Source organism: Corvus cornix, chromosome 15, assembly GCF_000738735.6.
Source record: "Corvus cornix cornix isolate S_Up_H32 chromosome 15, ASM73873v5, whole genome shotgun sequence".
Taxonomy (NCBI): Eukaryota; Metazoa; Chordata; class Aves; order Passeriformes; family Corvidae; genus Corvus; species Corvus cornix.
Genome location: NC_046345.1, coordinates 2,668,866 through 2,686,773, shown reverse-complemented (window position 1 = coordinate 2,686,773; position 17,908 = coordinate 2,668,866). Strand labels below are relative to the sequence as shown.

At 44.9% G+C, this 17,908-nt stretch overlaps 1 protein-coding gene across 5 annotated transcripts in view; it reads right to left on the bottom strand.

Annotated features, from left to right (window-relative positions):
- Positions 1-17,908, bottom strand: part of PITPNM2 (phosphatidylinositol transfer protein membrane associated 2) — a 126,602-nt gene that overhangs the window by 55,310 nt on the left and 53,384 nt on the right. For all 5 annotated transcript variants that reach the window (XM_039560794.1, XM_039560796.1, XM_039560795.1 and 2 more), the window contains exon 3: positions 8,191-8,364. In XM_039560794.1, the coding sequence (XP_039416728.1) occupies positions 8,191-8,268 (78 nt within the window). In that variant the 5' untranslated portion in view covers positions 8,269-8,364. The remainder of the gene's footprint in view (positions 1-8,190; positions 8,365-17,908) is intronic.

Below are 17,908 nucleotides of genomic sequence, written 5' to 3'. Positions count from 1 at the left end.
ACCATTTTGAAGAAGGAAAAAGTAACTTGAAGGCACAGAGCTGCTGGCAGGGCTACAACCAGTACCCAGATCTCTGAATCCCCATTTCAGCATCCTAACCATCTTGTGACAGTGTTCTTTGCAGGGCTGGAGTAGGGATCTTTATCACAATACAGCAAAACAGTCCTCAAACAGGGAAGCTTCTCTACTCCTGCTTTGCAGGAGTTGAGCACAGTCTTAAGGGTTATATCAGAAAGACAATCTGAAAGACAGGCAGGGGCTTACCTTTAACAATGGGATCCCTGCTATGACAGGGATGGTTTTAACAGAACTTTTGAGCCTGCATTTTGTAAGGTCTAATCAGAAACAATTACATCAGGTCAGGCTGGCAGTCCCTCAGCTACAAAACTGCTGGAGGACAGCAAGGGACAAGTTTTGCTCTTGTCCCTCAAAGCAAGGCTCACTCTGTCTCGTTGTGCACAGTTAAGTCAATGGGAAAACAAGTCCAACCATAACAGGATTCCCCACTCTCCTCATTACACTATTCCTGCCCTTCTGGAAGCTGTGGACACCACAGGACTGTGTTTTTGTTTACACCATGAGCACCACGTTATGCATGCAGGCAACTTTAAACTGCATCCTGTGTTTCCATGGCAATGGGACGGGCTGCATCAGCAATCCCCTGGATTTAATTTGGGCCATCCTCACTTGGGCTTCAGCTGCACAGCAATCCTTGCAGGGAACAGCAAACCAGTGATGTCACCAGTAACCATGGTGCCCACAGCTGAGTCTCCCCAGTGCCCTTTGTGCTCTAACATGCATCCTTCATGCGTGACAATTGCTTTAATCCAATTAATGCTGTTAAAAAAAAAAAAAAAACACCACAACAAAAAACCATGTAGGGCCATGTCAATACTTACTTCGGGAAGGAAGGTTAGTTTGAGTCAACAAGATAACGATCAGAACATGAGGCTTTACAATAGCACTTTGAGCCTCATCGCTCCAAACACACAGGAATGACCTGAAACCCAGGGGAGAGGGGAAAGAAATCTGTTCCTCATCAACGGCTTCATTAATAAAGGCAAAAGAGCAGCAAACCCTTCTAGGTTTGCTCAATGGCTGGGCAATATGCAGTGCTTTGTTCCAGCCAGGCACTGCACTGTCCCCAAACACTGATGCCTCAACAGCTGAACGTGACTTCTGATAGTAACCATAAAGTAGTTACCATCTACCTTCCCAATCCAGCACTGATCAGCTGCAACTTCCAGGACCTTTTGGGTCCTTCCCAGCTCTGCAGAGAGATGCCACCTGATCACTCCTGCTCTGGCAGGGATTTTATGGGGGGAATCTTCCCTCAAGTTTACTAAGCAAGAATTGGGACTACCACACAGGCCTGTAACCACTCTCTACGCTGCTTCCAAGGAGACGTCAAGCACACAAGGAGATGTCACCCAAGAAGGGTCTTCGTGTGAGGGAGAGGCACATGGAGGGCTGCACCAGCCAAGCTGGGCGTGCAGGAGGCCCTGAGGAAGGGACCACTCTCACCCAGGCACACACACATTACCTGTGCTGCATCTGCAGCACCAGCACTCCTGGATGCGTCTCTTGTAATGGAACACATTTTTTATTTTTTTAAAAAGCCCTAAAAGCTGAAGGCAGCCTGGGCTGTCAGTGTCATGTCCCACGAGGCAGAGCAGAAACACGAGCAACATCACTTTGTACAAGCGTTGTAGGCACTGCATTATTTAGAATCAGGGCTAGATATTAATGAAGCTGCTTGTACAAAACCAGGATATTTTGGGGACAATCAATTGTGCAGGGTTATAAAAAATTTACAGCATTAAGAGAACCTTTCTCATGGCCACTCATTAATCACTTCGCCTTACAAAGATGCCCAGTCATACTCCTTTAGAGCCAGGGCTGGATGTGCCAGAGGCACATGAATTAGGGATCACTTTATTATGGAGATACCTCAAACTTGTTTACCCCACATGCCCCATCTTTCAAAATGTCTACTGCACTTCCAGCTCAGTATTTCATCTACTCTAAGTATTTCCTTGCGCATCTTTAAACTGATTTTTCACTGCATTAACTATTCCACAGACACTGTCTGTAAGAATTACTGTTCCTGGTTTAAAGGGAGGCAAAGCAAGTTGTCCATTACTATACTGTGAGTCAGAGACAAGATTTCAACTTGGGATGCTCTGGATCAATTCTAATCCTCTGACTACATCCCTTATACTTTAGGAACCCAATGCAGTTGTTTACTAACAATGGGCTGTGTGCTAAAATACTGCAGGACTGGCTTAAAGAAATCCCCAGAGTCTTCCTGATACTTAATTCATTACTTGGCTTCAGGTATTTGAAAAAATGAGAACCTAATCCCGGTCAACATTTTAGTCCTTCTTTCATAAGAATATAAAAATACAGAAGGAAAATGATTTTTGAAAGTCAGCAAGCTCAGTAGGATTGGCAGTGCTGCATCCTACATTAAAATCAGTGCAAATCTGAAGTTTAAAATTGTCTGTGTTATAACATTATCTCAGCTTCATTCACCTTTGTTAAGAGAAAAAGAGCACATGTGAGCTGTCAAGGCAACAAGTTCACTACCATAAAATCAATCTTTTTTTGAATATCGTATGGAAACACAGACAATATAAGACAAAACAAGAAAAAAGTAGATGTAAAGGTGTTTGCTCCTTCTGTATGTTTTCCCAAAGTGATAAGCTGTATGGGTGTCACTGTCACCTGTGCAAATGAGACCTCAGGTCTGCTCCCACCAAACCTAACTGTACCACCCACCCTTGTCCTCAAAACTAAACATCTGCAAGTGCCTTACTTTCCTCCTCCAGAAGGATGAAAATCCTCATGATCACAAAGAAAAGGTTATGAAAACCAGAGGAAGAAGAGAGAATACAGGAGCCACAGGTTTTAAGGCTGCAGCACAGCAATCAGGGGAAAAGCTTCAAACCAGGTTTTGCTTTTAGACTTGTGAGCCTTCCAGGGTCTCTGGAGCCATCAGCAGCATCACCTGCTTTAAAATTGAAGCATGAATGTCTGTCTGTGCAGATGGCCAAGGCATCTGCATGTAGAACAAAAATAATCAGCCATCCAGTTCTTCAGTGTCCAGCAATGAAGTAACCGGTTAGTTTGCCTTCCCCTACTCAATGAGTCCTTCACCATCTGCTGAGCCTGCTGGCAACTGCCAAGTGGAGCTGAGGGTTTAAGGGACACGACTTGTGCACCTGGGTATCACGACAGGGCCTCAAGAATTACCACCACCACCAAGTAGAGTTTTAAGTCTGTTCTCCAAGATGCTTCCTGAGAGCTACATGGAAATGAAGGGGAAAATAGGACAGTCCAGGTGCCTGGAAACTGAGATGATGGACAAACCATGATCCTCCGGAAAGGAGGAAAGTGACTCAGAATACTCCATCAGCAGTCAGAACAGGAGAGTACAGCACACTGCAGATGTTTGGAACACACTTTGATTTTTCAGGGAAGGCAATAAATGCAAAGCCCCGCAGGACTGTAGAGGAGAGGCTCATGTTAAAACATGAGGGAAGCCCTCAATTCCCTGGATCCTGCCTGAGTTCAGCAGGCAGTGTTGAGCAGATGGGTTATCATCCAGGAGGTGCCTCAAACAGGGCCAGAGGCCTTTCCCAGTCATGGACCCTCAAAGTGATGAACGACGAAGTATTAACGCTACTAACTGGGAAGGATGACGCTGCACCTTAAAATAAGTCCCATCCTCAAAAGGTAATCACTAGGTCCAGCAGAAGAATATTTTTAAAGCAACTATTTTTGGAGGAAGGTCACAAATACCCAGAGAAATCTGTGTGGACAAAATGAGGACCAGAGTTATTTACAACAGACAAGAAAGCTGAGCACACTGATATAAAAATAAGTTTTAATAACAAGAGGAATTCTCTTGTCTTATGAAAGGGTCAGAAGGGCAGCAGTCTCTCGGAATCTCATGGCATATGGAAGCACTGTAATGAACATTATTAAGATGATAAAAGGACTGACCTTTGGCTAATAACATCCTGACAAATGCATTCAGGGCTCGTATTCCAAGCTTTTATGAAACAGAGACTTTACACTAATGTGTGCATAGTTTCTGGGGTGAGGAGGAGGCGTACAGAAAGGAAGGCTCCCTGAACACGCAAGGAAAGGATGCCAGTGTTCCAGGAAAGGATTGCTGTTGAGACAAAAATATGCAGGACTCAGGAGGGGAAGAATTAAGAGACCCTTTAATAATATCTCTCTAATGTGTAACACAGATCCCTTTGTGCCCAACAGGATTCACCTCGCAGAGACTGAAATAGCACACACGTACTGGATGTGATGTGCAGGCTCTGAGAAGACATCCAGGACAGAGTCCTTGGCTCAAAACTTCTGCAGGAAAAAACAAGTTCCTACAGATGGTTACAGTTGTTCCCCCCATAAACAGTTTGTGCTTCATGGAACTCATTCCAGCGCTCATCTCCAGTTCCTCTCTGCTTACTTTAGGGCAGGAGCCTGCAGCTTCCCCAGATCAAACCACAGCTCTCCCACTTCCATGGACAGCTATCGAGTTCATTGAGAAATCTCTCACCCTTGGAAGCAGGGCTGGCTTTTAAATGTGCACACAGATTTCAGGAAAACGTTACATGAATAGAGGTACAGAGAATGATTTCACTGTTTTGAAATATTTTGCCTGTTTTATGCACCAGAACAAAACCAGGTCACAGCAGGAAGGAAGATCACTGCTTCTCAGCTCAGATATAAAAATGAGTATGTTTTAATTTGGATGTCAAAAGACACAAAAACTCAGCAATGATGCAAAAAGGCCTTGTGCTTTTGGAAAAGCTAAACCCAACTTCCCTGGAGCAAGCGCTCCCAACCTGGAGAGGCTGACAACGCTGTGTGAGAGGTTTCCCATGGAAGGATATTGAAAGTCTGAAATTTAATAGAGAAAAACAATTCAGTTCAGATCTGCTAGGCTTCAAGCAAGTCGAGGGTACATTAAGTCCTTGCTGTAATGTAAAATTAACTTATTTAGGGAAGAATTTAAGTGCTACTTAAAGTACTGAAACCACTGACTGTAGATAATATTTCAGAAGCCAGCAGAAAGCAACTTAAGAGACATTTTGCTCTCTCACCTCAAATTCAAAAAAAAAAAAAAAATTAAAAAGCAAAGCAGCAGGCCACTCATCTCAGTTTTCACAGCTTTATACACCAGCCTGGAGAACTTGTAGTTATAAGAGGAATTACAGAGCAACACGGGCATGCACACAATGATTTATTGCACATCTCACCTGCCCAGTGGCGCAGAGAACCAAGAGAGATGTGGATTATATACTGCACAATTTTAATTCTCCCATCCAGTAAACACAGCAAATATGAGAACAGCCTGTTCCCATTTAATGGAAGGATCCTTTGCTACTTGGGCATGATGCTGCTTACATCAAATCTGGTGGAAATTTTTGTTAAGACTTCTAAGAAGAAGGGGTTGTTTTCTCATGAAAACAGATGATTGACCCTTCCACTGCAAAGCAAAAATCTGCATGAAAAAGCCTTTGAAAGTGATGACAGTACTACAGCTTGAGCCTGAACATCCCTCTCCACATGGCTTTGAAGCACCACTTCTACCACAAGGGCTCAGGGGAGAAGGGCCTTTTGGAAAACTTCCATTTGGACAATGCTGAAATCTAGGAAAATTTATACCCAGGCAAAAAAATAGGCAGCTTTGTACCAACTGGTTTGGAATTTAACAGGAATTTTCACTCATGAGCTTGAAGGTAAACGAGTGATCAACTTCAAACATGTGCTTGAGGCTCCCTAAAACCCTTGAGGAACGATCATGACATCTCCTTTTCCACTGCTGGAGAAGTGCTTCTCACAGGACTTGGCTGCCTGGTGCCTCCAGCAATAACACCACCATTCTGTACATGACAAATGTCTTAGAAATTAACCTTTTGCTTTTAAAAATCGCTTCTCTTCCCAGGAACTACTTCAAAACATTCTGTTCTATATTTCAGCCACAAATTTCTCAGAAATGCCTCTTCACTGCTGCTTTACACAGATATCTCAGCTTGTACCCATAAGGGGGCTCAACACACAGAACTTACTTTTCCTGTGGCCTCTTCAGGCGTTTCAGAGGAAAAATAAAAGGACAGACATGAAGCACTTTCTCATTCTCTGAAAAGGATGGAAGTCACGCTCCCCACTGCTCCTTCCCCAGTGCCTGTCTCAAAGACAAAACCTCCCCTTTTAAGTCAAACTGAAGAAAAAGAATTGATATCCTGGTCTAGGAAAAGCTCACATTGAAGCCAGCAGGAATCTTTCCACCAACTTCAGGAACAATTGAAGCAAATCGCTACCAAACTATGAACTCTACCCTAAGTGGTCTTTCTTGTTTTATTATTGTTTTTTGTTATTTTCAAACTTGAGCTGAAACTAGTATTCTCAAGGAAAAGCACAGCTAACTTTTCCTCTTGCACTACTTGGACAAGTAACACAGCGAAGTCCCTTGCTTGTCATGCACTCCTCCAGCTCCCCCAGACCTTGGGCTCCATGCAGCATTTCCAGCTTAGCCCCCTGCTCCAGGAGAGTGGAGGGAGATCAGAAACCTGACTTGACACCTGATCTGAGAGGAAACCTTACTCTGCTGCCTGTCAATGCAGTAGAAAATTAAAGCAGGGCTGGATGGCAATTTGGAGATGCAATTTCTCAAGCAGTTTCTTGTGCTGGTGAACTTCCCCTCGCATGAAACCCTAATAGCTTCTCAGGTCCTTTTGATGTTAAGATACAGCCAAAATCCCTGTCAAGTAACAAAGCAGAACCCAGTGTTCTGCATTAAGGAAATAAAAATCAGCAATTTAACTTCTGAGATCAAAAAGCAAATCCTCCTCCCTGACCAAGTCCTCCAGAATTCCCAGAGGCCCCACAGACACTCCTCCATTAAGGATTCATCCTCTGTTGAATCAGGTGGGCTCCTCCTTCCTAATCAGATCACTCTCCCCTATGCTCTGCTGCTCACTGACAAGCTCTGCACAGATAATACTCTGCTGCCATCCACCAGCTCTTCATGCAAAGCAGCTGAGACAAATTAGGAAGACAAAGTTGTTAACAATATAATTGTACCAATATTCAAAGCAGCTACAGCATCAGTAAAAGGTATAGAAAAAATGAAGGCACCTAAGAAAAATGTTTACCTGTTTATGCCAAGATTTAGGTTAAACACACATTTGTGTCAGAAAAAGGAATTTGAGCGTTATTACTGGAAAATACACACCATCCATTCTATTAACAGTCAAGCCCAAGTGCACGAATCCTTAAGGAACACGGCTGGGTGGTCAGGCAAGAAATGGGGGAGTTGTCCTTTTGCTTTGGGGGGTTTGCTTTTTCCCCTTAATTTACTCTAGGTTTTAAGCCAAAGCAGGTTTTTCTAGCATCGCTTCATCCTGCTTCAGAAAGCAAAGTTCTCCTGCAAGCTCAGTATGAGATGTGTGTTTTGCTGGATGAGCAAAATTACATTTTATTTAAAGCATGGGACAATGAAATAACACTTCAGATTCATTTCCTTTTATAACTGCTCCTGGTTGGATTTCAAACACTGGGAGAATATGGGCACAGAGGATTTCAGTTACAAAACCCCAACATTTTAATTAACTGCTTTACTGCAGACAGGGAATTCCACAAAAATTCCCATCAGTATTCAGAAGCCTATTAAAAATAATCTACATTTTATGCCTAAACTGATTAGTATCTGTTCCACCAGATATATTACATTTAATTTTTTCCCTCCCTTAATTCCAAGTTACACCTTTGGTTTACCCTCTCTAATTTATATTCAACTGTTGCTTCCCAAGAAAAGAACAGAATTTAGTTTGCAACTGGAATTGGCATGACCAGCAACCACAGCCCACCTGGGAAGCAGTGGCTGTTTATGCCCTACAGCTTGATCCCTTCCAGTAGGTACCCACACAGGTGGGCTGAGTGTTTCCACAGGAATAAGTTGCTGTTTCCCCAGGTAGGTCAAACAGAGGTTCTCCAATTTAAGGAGAAGAGGAAGCAGGTCAGAAATTGAAATCTGTGTTACTTTCCCTGCTTCTCCTTTATAAGCAAACAGCAAAACCCAAATTTAAAACACCCAATCCTGCAGCAATTCTCCCCCACCCCACCCAGAGCCCCCCAGGGCCCTGCAGGGACCAGAATGTTCCTGACCTGTATCATGTAGAGCTGGGCGATGCGATATTCTTCCACGCTCATTGGAAGAGGAATACGATATTCCTTTATGAGCATTTTGGATACAAAAATCTCTTCTCTGCTCAAAAACACAATCCAAAAGCTTTTAGTAAAGGCTCCTTAAATAATGGCAAGGAAATGCATCGAGGATCCCTGAAACAGAGAGAAAGGGGGGGAGGGGGAAAAGAGAGAAGTGGTTATTTTCCATTCTTATGGCAGAACTTCCTATTTAGAAAAAATAAAAAAAACCAACAGACAAACATTAATTTTTGTAATAGCTATAAGCCTAATAGCAGAGAGAAGAATCCCTGGAGTGCTACCAGACCTTTGGTATCAAACTGAACAGAATCCTTCCCAAGAATTTTGAGTTGCTTCAGGGGATACCATCAAAGCTTTTACCCTCGTGACCTTTGCCACTGTATCAATCAGACTTTCATATGCAACAGCATCTCCACGGAAGGGATGTGACAAAAGCTCCAAATGAATAGGCTCCAAATGTATCTGCTGCTGCCCACAATAAAGTCTCTCTCCAGTGTCAGCAACACACCAGAGATGCATCCACTCAAAGGCATCAGGTTTTATCCTCTCAAAAGCATTTAGCAACAAGAAAAGGCAATAATTAGACTTCCTCAGCCCTCAGTAACAACATGATGAAGAAAGATCTTTGGATTCTAAGAATATAGACAGTAGAAATGTACTTTTCTTCCCTGCTTTATTCTGAATTATTTTCTTGGTAGGACCCCTTCTCTTGCACCTCCAAAGCAGTCTGCTGGCAAGATCCTCCTGTCACTTCTGTCAATGTCAGGCTCATTTTTACACTCCCACTGTATGAGAATACAGTCAAAGATCAAACTGCAACAGAGAAAAATCCCATCCTACCCCACCTCAAGGCACTGTAACAGAATTACTGGTTAAGAATTCAGGGAATATAGCATTTGCTACACCACAGGTCAAAGCAGGAACTCTTCAAATATCTTTAATAACCTCTATGGACTGTGGATAAAGACAATAACTTTATGTAAGGAAGGGGGAAATAAAAGGATGAATGGTGATGAAAAGAGGACACAAGAAGCAAAGTCTGTTATCAGCCCAAGTCAGCTGTGGCAGGATCTGGTGACGGCTCTCACAGCACACAAACCATTCACTTGGTTCCTTCTTGTCACCAAAATCCACCTTTCCTGCTGTGCCTGCTTATTGGATGTCTTCAGAGAGAGCTGCTGGAGCCAAACCAGCCCCAAACCCTGTGACTGGTGAAAACAACCAACAGAATAAACCCAACCAATTTATCTTGTGGATTAAACCATGATGCGGGAACCAGGAAACCGCACCACTATCAACAGCCCTTAGTGCCAGTTGGTGTTTGCACAACACTTCACCAAACTTTTACAAGGTTTAGAGAGGTTCGAACACATGCCCATGGTCACAGAGCAACCAGGGACAACATTCAGTATTTATAGCCCAGGTTTACTGTGACATCTCTGCCAGAGCTGCCCCAGTGCCGAGCATACACGGGGACACTGCCCAGGGGACACTGCCCAGGGCTCGCTGGCCCAGGCACACCCAGCCCCGTGCCACGGTGCCCCCAGCTCGCCTCCCTGTGACTGCCACATTTCTAATCCAGCACTAAAGCAAATCCACCCCGGACCAACTCTTCTGGAATAGTGATCTGTCTGGTGCTGCATCATCTAAACAATTTATTTCCAAATTCAATTCTCTGCCGCATTTTATTGCTGTCAGAGCAATCTGTGTGCGTGGAGGGGAGGATAAAAAAGTCTCAACTATGGCAAAGCCTACAGAGAATAATTCTGGGAAAACTCTGCTTCCCTACACTGCCAAGCTATGCACAGAAGTGTGTGCATCCACACGCATGTGCAGGATTTCCTCCATCAAACTAATCCTCCAGAACAGGTGGAGATAATCTCATTAAGTGGTTTTTAATTAGTGTCATGGCAAAGAACAACAGTTACCACCACAGGATGGATCTCAAGCACCAGATTTGCAATGGTGCAGCTCCAGGATCTCAACTCTTGGAGCTAATGGCAGTGGGAGCTACACGTCTTGAGCAGTTTGTTGTGCTTTAGAGATCTTTGAAAATTAGATTTAAAAGCTTCTCCCCCTGTTCCCCAAATGCTCTGAAAGTGGTTCTGCTCCACCATAAGGACATCAGTCACGTCTGCACTTGCTGCTTGCTAAAACCAGGGTATTTCTATCGACTGGAAGAGATGAATAAAACAAAAAATAAAACCTAAAAAGCAGTAAAATGGCAAGAAACAAGTACCAACATGGAAAAAATGTGTTTATAATGAAGTGCCAGTCAGGTAATAATTCAGATGGCTGAGACACAAGAGGGTTTATTTTATTACAGACTAAAAATCCCAACATTTTGGCCCCAAGCAGGTGCAGCAGCAGCCTTGGCATGAGAAGCCTGCCTGGTCACAGCACTGGCTCCTGCTCCAGCTTCCTGCTCAGCTTTTATGGGAGCTGAGGGTTCAGTGGGAAGTTCCCCATCAGATTTCTCCTTCCCTGTGGCCAATGATTAAAAAGCAGTGTTTGGGCTCAGTCTGCAGGCTGCAGCAGATCCTGCTTATGTGCCCACTGGAAACCTCCTCCAGCAGCGACCCACTCCAGCTACTGCTGCTAGCCCCCAAAAGCTGGGTAGAAAACAACCCCAGAAACACACTGGGCAACACCAGGGAGCAAATCCCAACCTCAAACCAAGGGAAAAGCACCTGGGATCAGCAGCCTGACACTGAAGGAGGCACAAAGAGAACAAACCTGACTTGTTTGCCTGGTTTTTAGCTTGACTGGCCAAAAAAAAAAAAAAAGAAAATCGAGGTAAGTTTGCAGTTTGGGTTGTCTTTGAGTTGAAAATAACCTGTTCCAAGCCTTCCAAGAGCCATGGAGCCCAGGTATTAAACCACAAAATACAAACATAGGATTTCACCAAATTCAAATCCGGGGGAACACCATTCCAGGTGGGACAGAGGTGACAAAATGGCTCTTTCAGACAACTCACTGAGAAGAGCGGCCTCCTTCCAAAATCTTGGGATTTTATAGAGAATTAAAGCTCATCAAGACCCCTCGTTGTATTGTCCAAACCAAACACAGAAGTTTGTCTGCAGAAATGATGGGAGAGAAGGAAAAAGCACTTCTGGAAGCAGGGGAGCCACCACACAGCTCTGGAAAACGGGTGTCAAAACCCCAGCTGCATCCATGGCACTTGTCTGCACCCAGCCCATTGCTACAGCCAGAGGTGTTTGAGATGCTCCACGTGCCAGGATTAGCAAACAGCCAGGGTTTCACCACTGGATTTCAGTGGCACCAAGCTGGACTTCCTCTGGATTTGCCAAACCCCTGTGGCTGCACAAGTGGAAGATCCAGAGGCTGTTTGCAGACCTCAGCCTGCAGCCAGCTTCCCAGCAAGAGGAAAACAGCGGTGACGCAGGACATTTCCAGACTCGCTGCTATTCCTGCTATAGCCAAGTGGCACATTTGTACAGCCCGTTATTCAATTTATACCCAGAGCTGTAGTAACTGTGCGAGCCAGGCGCATAATTTTATACCTCAATTATTTTAAAATCAGGTTCTCAAAGCATCATAATTATGCTGCAGAGTCAATATCCTGCTGCGATGAGTCAGGTCCACCTCTGAGCCATTGCTCCAGGCTGTCTGAAGGCTCACACACAGCCTGCTGCATTTACTTCCAATTTTAACAGTCTCCCTCACAACAACAAACTCCCTAAAAAAAGTGCCCGTGCTTTAAAATCAGGGGAGGATTATCTGGATCTGCAGAAGCTGAACAGACCAAGAGACCCAGCAGAACCTCTCGTTTAACCCATGAACTTGGTGTTCACTTTGGGAAGTCAGGGCAACCTCCCTGGTACTAAAGGAGGTAGCAAAGGACTGATAACAACTGACAGCTCGTAATTAAGGAGTAAGAATCAGGGTGTGACGGGGTGGTTGAACTGTGCTTCTGGAGTGCTGGAGGTGAAATCCCAGCCAGGGTTCCCAGGCTGGCCCTGAGGGGATGGAAACTGAGTGTGGCAGCAGAAATCCCGGCTCTTCTGCGGGTTCAGGACAGGAGAACCACTCACACCATGGGTTCAGGCTACAAAAGGGCTGTTATGACTCTGTTCCCAGCTGTCACCTTAATGACTAATTTTTGACCAGCTCACATTTTCCGTGCTCAGGCTGCTGAGCAGAGGCTTTTCAGGGCTGCAGTGAGCAACAAATGCCCCAGCAGGAGGAACCCACCTCGGGCCATGGTTGCTGCATCCCTTTTTCAACAGAGAAAAAATGGCCCCAGACACAGAGAGCAACTATAATGAGCTTCACACAGGAGGTTCATTTTATGCTTTTATAAAGTTAAAAGGAAAGCCCATCACGGAGACTCACACAGCAGCTGGTGGCAGAGGCAGGTCCCAGCCCCAGGTCTCAGGTTCTGATCAACCACTGCCTGCTCAGGGCTGTGGTGTCTGTAGAAGCTGAGAAAAGTCTCCTTTATGAAAGAGCACACTTGTGAGCTAAGGATTGGTATCTTTGACTCAGCTATTGAACAATTTTCCTTGTAATATTTTTACATCATCAAGAAATTAAAGATAATTAAGAGAAACAACCATAAGAAAACCAAGCCAAACCCGTAATGGCAAAAGGATGAGTGAAGGCATTACCTGGAGACCTCACCTACCTCCCTAAAGACCTTCCTTAGGTTCTCTACATCGCCTTTATTCCCCAAGAAGATGCTTCCTTGAAGAAAGTGATATCAAAGAGATGTTAGCATTGATCCCAAGTGTATCCAACACTTGGACTTCGGGAAGCAACGCCAGGCTTAGCAGCCTGGCCACCTTCCCTCTACCTCAGAGTTCCCTGGAGGAGGACACAGTGCTCTCCCACGACTGGAAGCGCTGCAATACTTACTGTGCTTGGATTTATTTATGCCTTCAGAAGCAGCAGCATAAATGGGAAACAGATTCCCAAGGCCTAAGTCAGCAGTTTTCAAAGGCAGCCTCGGTGCTCACACCTTGATTAATGCAGCAGTTTCCCTCCTGGCCCAGAGCAGTCTTGCTCAGCTTTATCTCTCCAGAGTGACACTGCTGCAAAGACCATTCCCCGTCACTCTGATCCTGGTTGTCCACGGTGTCCCTGCCTCTCAGGAGCTTTCCAGGAGCATCTACAGAGCTTGGCTGTCAAACCTTGCTCAGCCCAACCCTCTCCAGAGGCTGTGGCACACTCAGCCTGAGATCCATCACAGGGACCGGCACGGCCTCACAATTGGCCTGCCCACATCCCGCTGCCAGCTCCATGGGAAGGACCACAAGACAGAGAGGAACTTCTTGGTTTGTGAGTGCTTAGCACACTCTAGGCTGGAGCCTAAGTGTCACTGTGAATCTCTCATGACTGACCACCACTCTGTAAAGGTCAGGGGAAAACACAGTTTATGAAGCTTTTCCAAGGAGATGAATAATGAGTGCTCGTATTTTACCTTTCCCTTCTCTCCCCTCCTCTCCCAACCCCACCAAAGTGATCTCTCCAGTGGGACTGTTTCAAGCCATGTCTACACCAAAAGGTTAAAAAGCCTCAACATTTCTATTGAGTAGCTTTGTGGCCACAAACACTCATCACTACTCTCAAAACTGTCTCTCACACACATGCACTAAACTGAAGAGACAGAACAAGCTTTTTAAAATCAGCAGTTTTCAGTTTTCATAGTGTGGGCCGTACCTGCTCACTGACAGCTAAGCAGATTTAAAAATTCATCAGGCCTGGGGAGAAAAAAAAAAATGGATCAAAAGTTAAAGCTCCTTAAAAGTGCACAGTTCACAGGCTCTCAGCTCCAAGGCCACTGTGTCAGTGCATGACTCTCAGTGCGGTCATTCATCTTAATCGCCCATCTCATCTGTCACATCTTCACAGAGAAATATTACAGTGCAGATGTTTGCACATCCGAGTTTCATGACTGAGCTTAGATCCCAACTGACAGTGAACCAGCAGCTAATGAACAAGTGCCCACGTCGCAAAACTGCAGCAGTCCTTCCAGCGCTGGAGCAGCTGGAGCTCCCCATGCCTGCCCCTGGGGCTGGCCACTGCCTCCAACACAGCCAGGGGACAAGGAAGGGGGAAGAGAACAAGGAGAACACAAGCATTTGTGGATATCAGCTTTTGCCAGGTGTAGGGCAAGCTCCAGAGCTCTCGAAGGCAGGCAGCACAGCAAGGGGCTGAGGACAAACACTGCTCGGTGGGACAGGGCGAACAAGTCACACTTACAGTACTTGATCTTTTTTCCATTATTAGATACAATTTGACGTCACTTATAGAATTTAAGAGCTCATTGTAAAGCAGACGTTTATTACAACTGAAGGATGGAAGCGGTCCAAATGCAATATAGCAACACTGGAGCTATTAAATCTTGTTATAGTTCACTGGGCAGCCAAATACTGGCTTGAAGCAACATGAGGAGAAAGGGAGGGGGGAAAGCAACACCACAGCAAAGCGTGCACAATACCCACCACCTCTTCTGCTTAAGCATTCTAGGATATTGTGCTGGTTTTTTGTACTTTCCATTCCTATTACTCCTTTAACACCTGGGAGAGGAAAAACTAACTCCCTCCCTTCTGCTTTATAAATGATGCTGTGGTGCAAAGCCAGCCAGCCCTCCTCATGCACACACTGACTCCAAGGGGATCAGGTGAAGTCCATCAGCTGAACTTTGGTTGGAAAATTAACATTTCAAGTCCTGCCGTGCCTGGAGGTTATGCAATAACGAACTAATAAAGAAGCCATTAAAAGAACTAATAAGCACACTGGAGCCACAGATGAGTTCAGAGGGAAAGACAAACCAGCCTCTAATCCTTTTGCTGATACTGGGGATAAAGATGAATATCAAAAAGAACGCTGACATTAAAGGTTAAACGTTTCCAAGTGAAACTGCATGAGGAGAGCAGCCACAAACCCCAGCATCCTGTGGCCAGGCTGCAGAGCCTGGTGAGCTAAAGGAACTGGGCAGACCCTGCTTTTAATGGGGTTGCTCTTAGTCCAAGACTCAACATTATCCAGTGAAAACAGGCCAACATTATGCACACAAATACATAAAGATAGATATGTAATATATATTTTATATATAGACACACATATATATAGACATACATATATATACACACAGAAACAAAAATAAAAGCAGCACTGACAGTGTGGCAAGTACAGCATGTTGGCTGAAAACAGACTGAAAATTGCTGGCAGCTCATTAAACCACTGTAAAGAAAAATCTATGGAATGCCACAGGCAAACAGCATGGACAGGATTTTTCTTTGGTTGGTGGCACATCCATTAGACTGAAGGGCCACTGCCAAGCAGAAGCCTGCACACTCTGGGCAGCAGTGGCAAGGAGATGGGAGGCAGGCCAAGTTTAAAAAAAAAAAAATAAACATATCTAATTTCCCAGGTAGCCTCCCTGGGAGGTTATTGCATTTACACTTTCCAGCTCCAGGTGCTACAATCCCTCTTCCTGACAGAACTCAGAAAAGTGAGCACAACGGAGCTTGGTGCAGCTCCCACCAGCTGGTCAAGGCTCCACTTGTATTAAGAAGTAAAATCCCAATGACAAATCCATCCAGGCTCTTAATGTCCATGTCCACACCATCCCTGTTTCCTTTCTCTCCATCAGTAGCTGCACTGGAAATTACAGTTTTCTATTAAAACATCAAGAGCAGAAAGTCATGAAAACTCCCACTCCTTCATCTTACCAGTCGCTAAGCACGAAAATAAGAAATTGAGAGCAGAGAGGGTGAAGTCCAAAGCTCCATGTCTTTCCTGTGACTCTTGCTCATACCCCTCTGCATGGTATTTGCCAATAGCACAAGGCACTTGACAGCCACTCAGTCCCAAACCCATTACAGCCATATCCCACCTCTCCTGGATGGCAACCACAGCATTCATTCCCCATTTTATAGCTGATTCATGGGTCTTTACGCTCATCTTTTCCAACCTACAGCCCATTTCAGGCTATTTCTCAATGTTAATTTGAATTTTTATCTCCAAACACTTGCAGATCCACTAAACCTGCTTTTGAGACACAAAAATGCAATTTTGGGATTTGAGTCAACATCGGACAGAGCCTGGATTGCTTCCTCAGTAACTCCCTATTCAAAATGAAAAGGGTCATCAACAGCTCCTCCACTTTTTCAGTAGTTACAGTCCTGACGGAAATAACATTTTATTCCCTCGCTTATGCAAATACCATGTGGAACAAGAAATGAGCATTCAAAGCTGGTTTAAAAAGACTATTTCATGGAGGAAAACACGATACCGTTGCAAAGGCAGTGTTAGAGCACCGTCATACTTCACACTGGTTTCATTAGGCTGAGCCTTGCCTAAAGGCAAAATGGGGATAAAGAAAATAAGTCCCACTCCATCAGAAGAAACTTGTAATGACACCTAAAATTCCTACATGGGGAGCAAGACAGACACAGCAGTGAAGGCTGATGAATAATGGTGCAATTGAGGTAGAAAGTACAGGGCCATTTTGCACAAGAGCAGTAAATGTTTAATATCTCTGTTGCATCTTTCATCCATAACACCAACAGATTAACAAGGTTTCTGTGGCTGGGTAATTTCTTTGGAGTTTTGATCTTGGAAATAATTACACTAAATATTTCATAAGTGCCTTTGAAAGTCTTTTTTCTTTTTTTTTTTTTTAATAAAGAAAAAAGAATCACTCGCTGCTCTCGGACTGCAGCAGGGTAATGAAAGTGCACAGCTAATCAATAACCACTTTCAGTTCATTATTCAGCACATTTTGGGCTGGTGTTATGTCTTCCCTTCTACCATTCCACATCCCACATATGGAGTGATGGTGCATTTTTAAACCATCACATCTTACTGCTTTTGCAAATCATCCTTAATGCTAACCACAACATGGAACACACAGCCTCTAAATACCACCCACACCATTTAGAGGGTTCCAGGGTGTTTCCAGCTGAGCAGTTTTGCCAGCTGAGGCAGAGAAGGCCGAAGTGCCAGAGCAGTTCCATTTCTCCTTTAGTCTGGGTAACAAATTGCTGGGCCATTTCTGTCCCCTGCCCTTTTCTGAGAAGTCTGAAGGAGGACAAAGCTTTGCCAGTCACTTGGACAGTCCCAGCTCGAGGGCTGTGGGACATGCGGCTCCAGCTTCCTCCCTGGGGGGCTGCTGATGGGACCAGACCCTCGGCTTTGCCCCAAATCCAGCTGCTGCACTGGGGCCACAGCTGCACCTCCAAAACACCCAGGACCTCTGCACACCCTTCCAAACCAGGATCCAATGGCCAGCTCAGGCAACAAGAGACCCCCAGGGATACTGCCAGGTGCTATCCACATCCCGAATTCTCACCTGCTCTGGGAAAACCCAACACACTCCTTCCCCATTCTGCCCATTCCATAAAAAATACAACTCAAAGGACACACTATGATCACTTAAAATATAGCTGAAACTACATATTAATAAATGATGAATTTGCCCAAGCCAAGGGCAGGAGTGGTACCTAAGGAGATAAATGCAGGTACTGGCAAGAGAAGAGGAAACAACATTCTCTGAGTCACACACCCAGAGCAGAGCCACAGGAGCAGGAGTGCCTGGCTGGGGCCCAGCCGTGATCCTTGCAGCAGCTCCCAGTGCTTGAGGGATGCATTAAAGCTCTGCCCTGGCCTCAGGGACAACCATCATTAT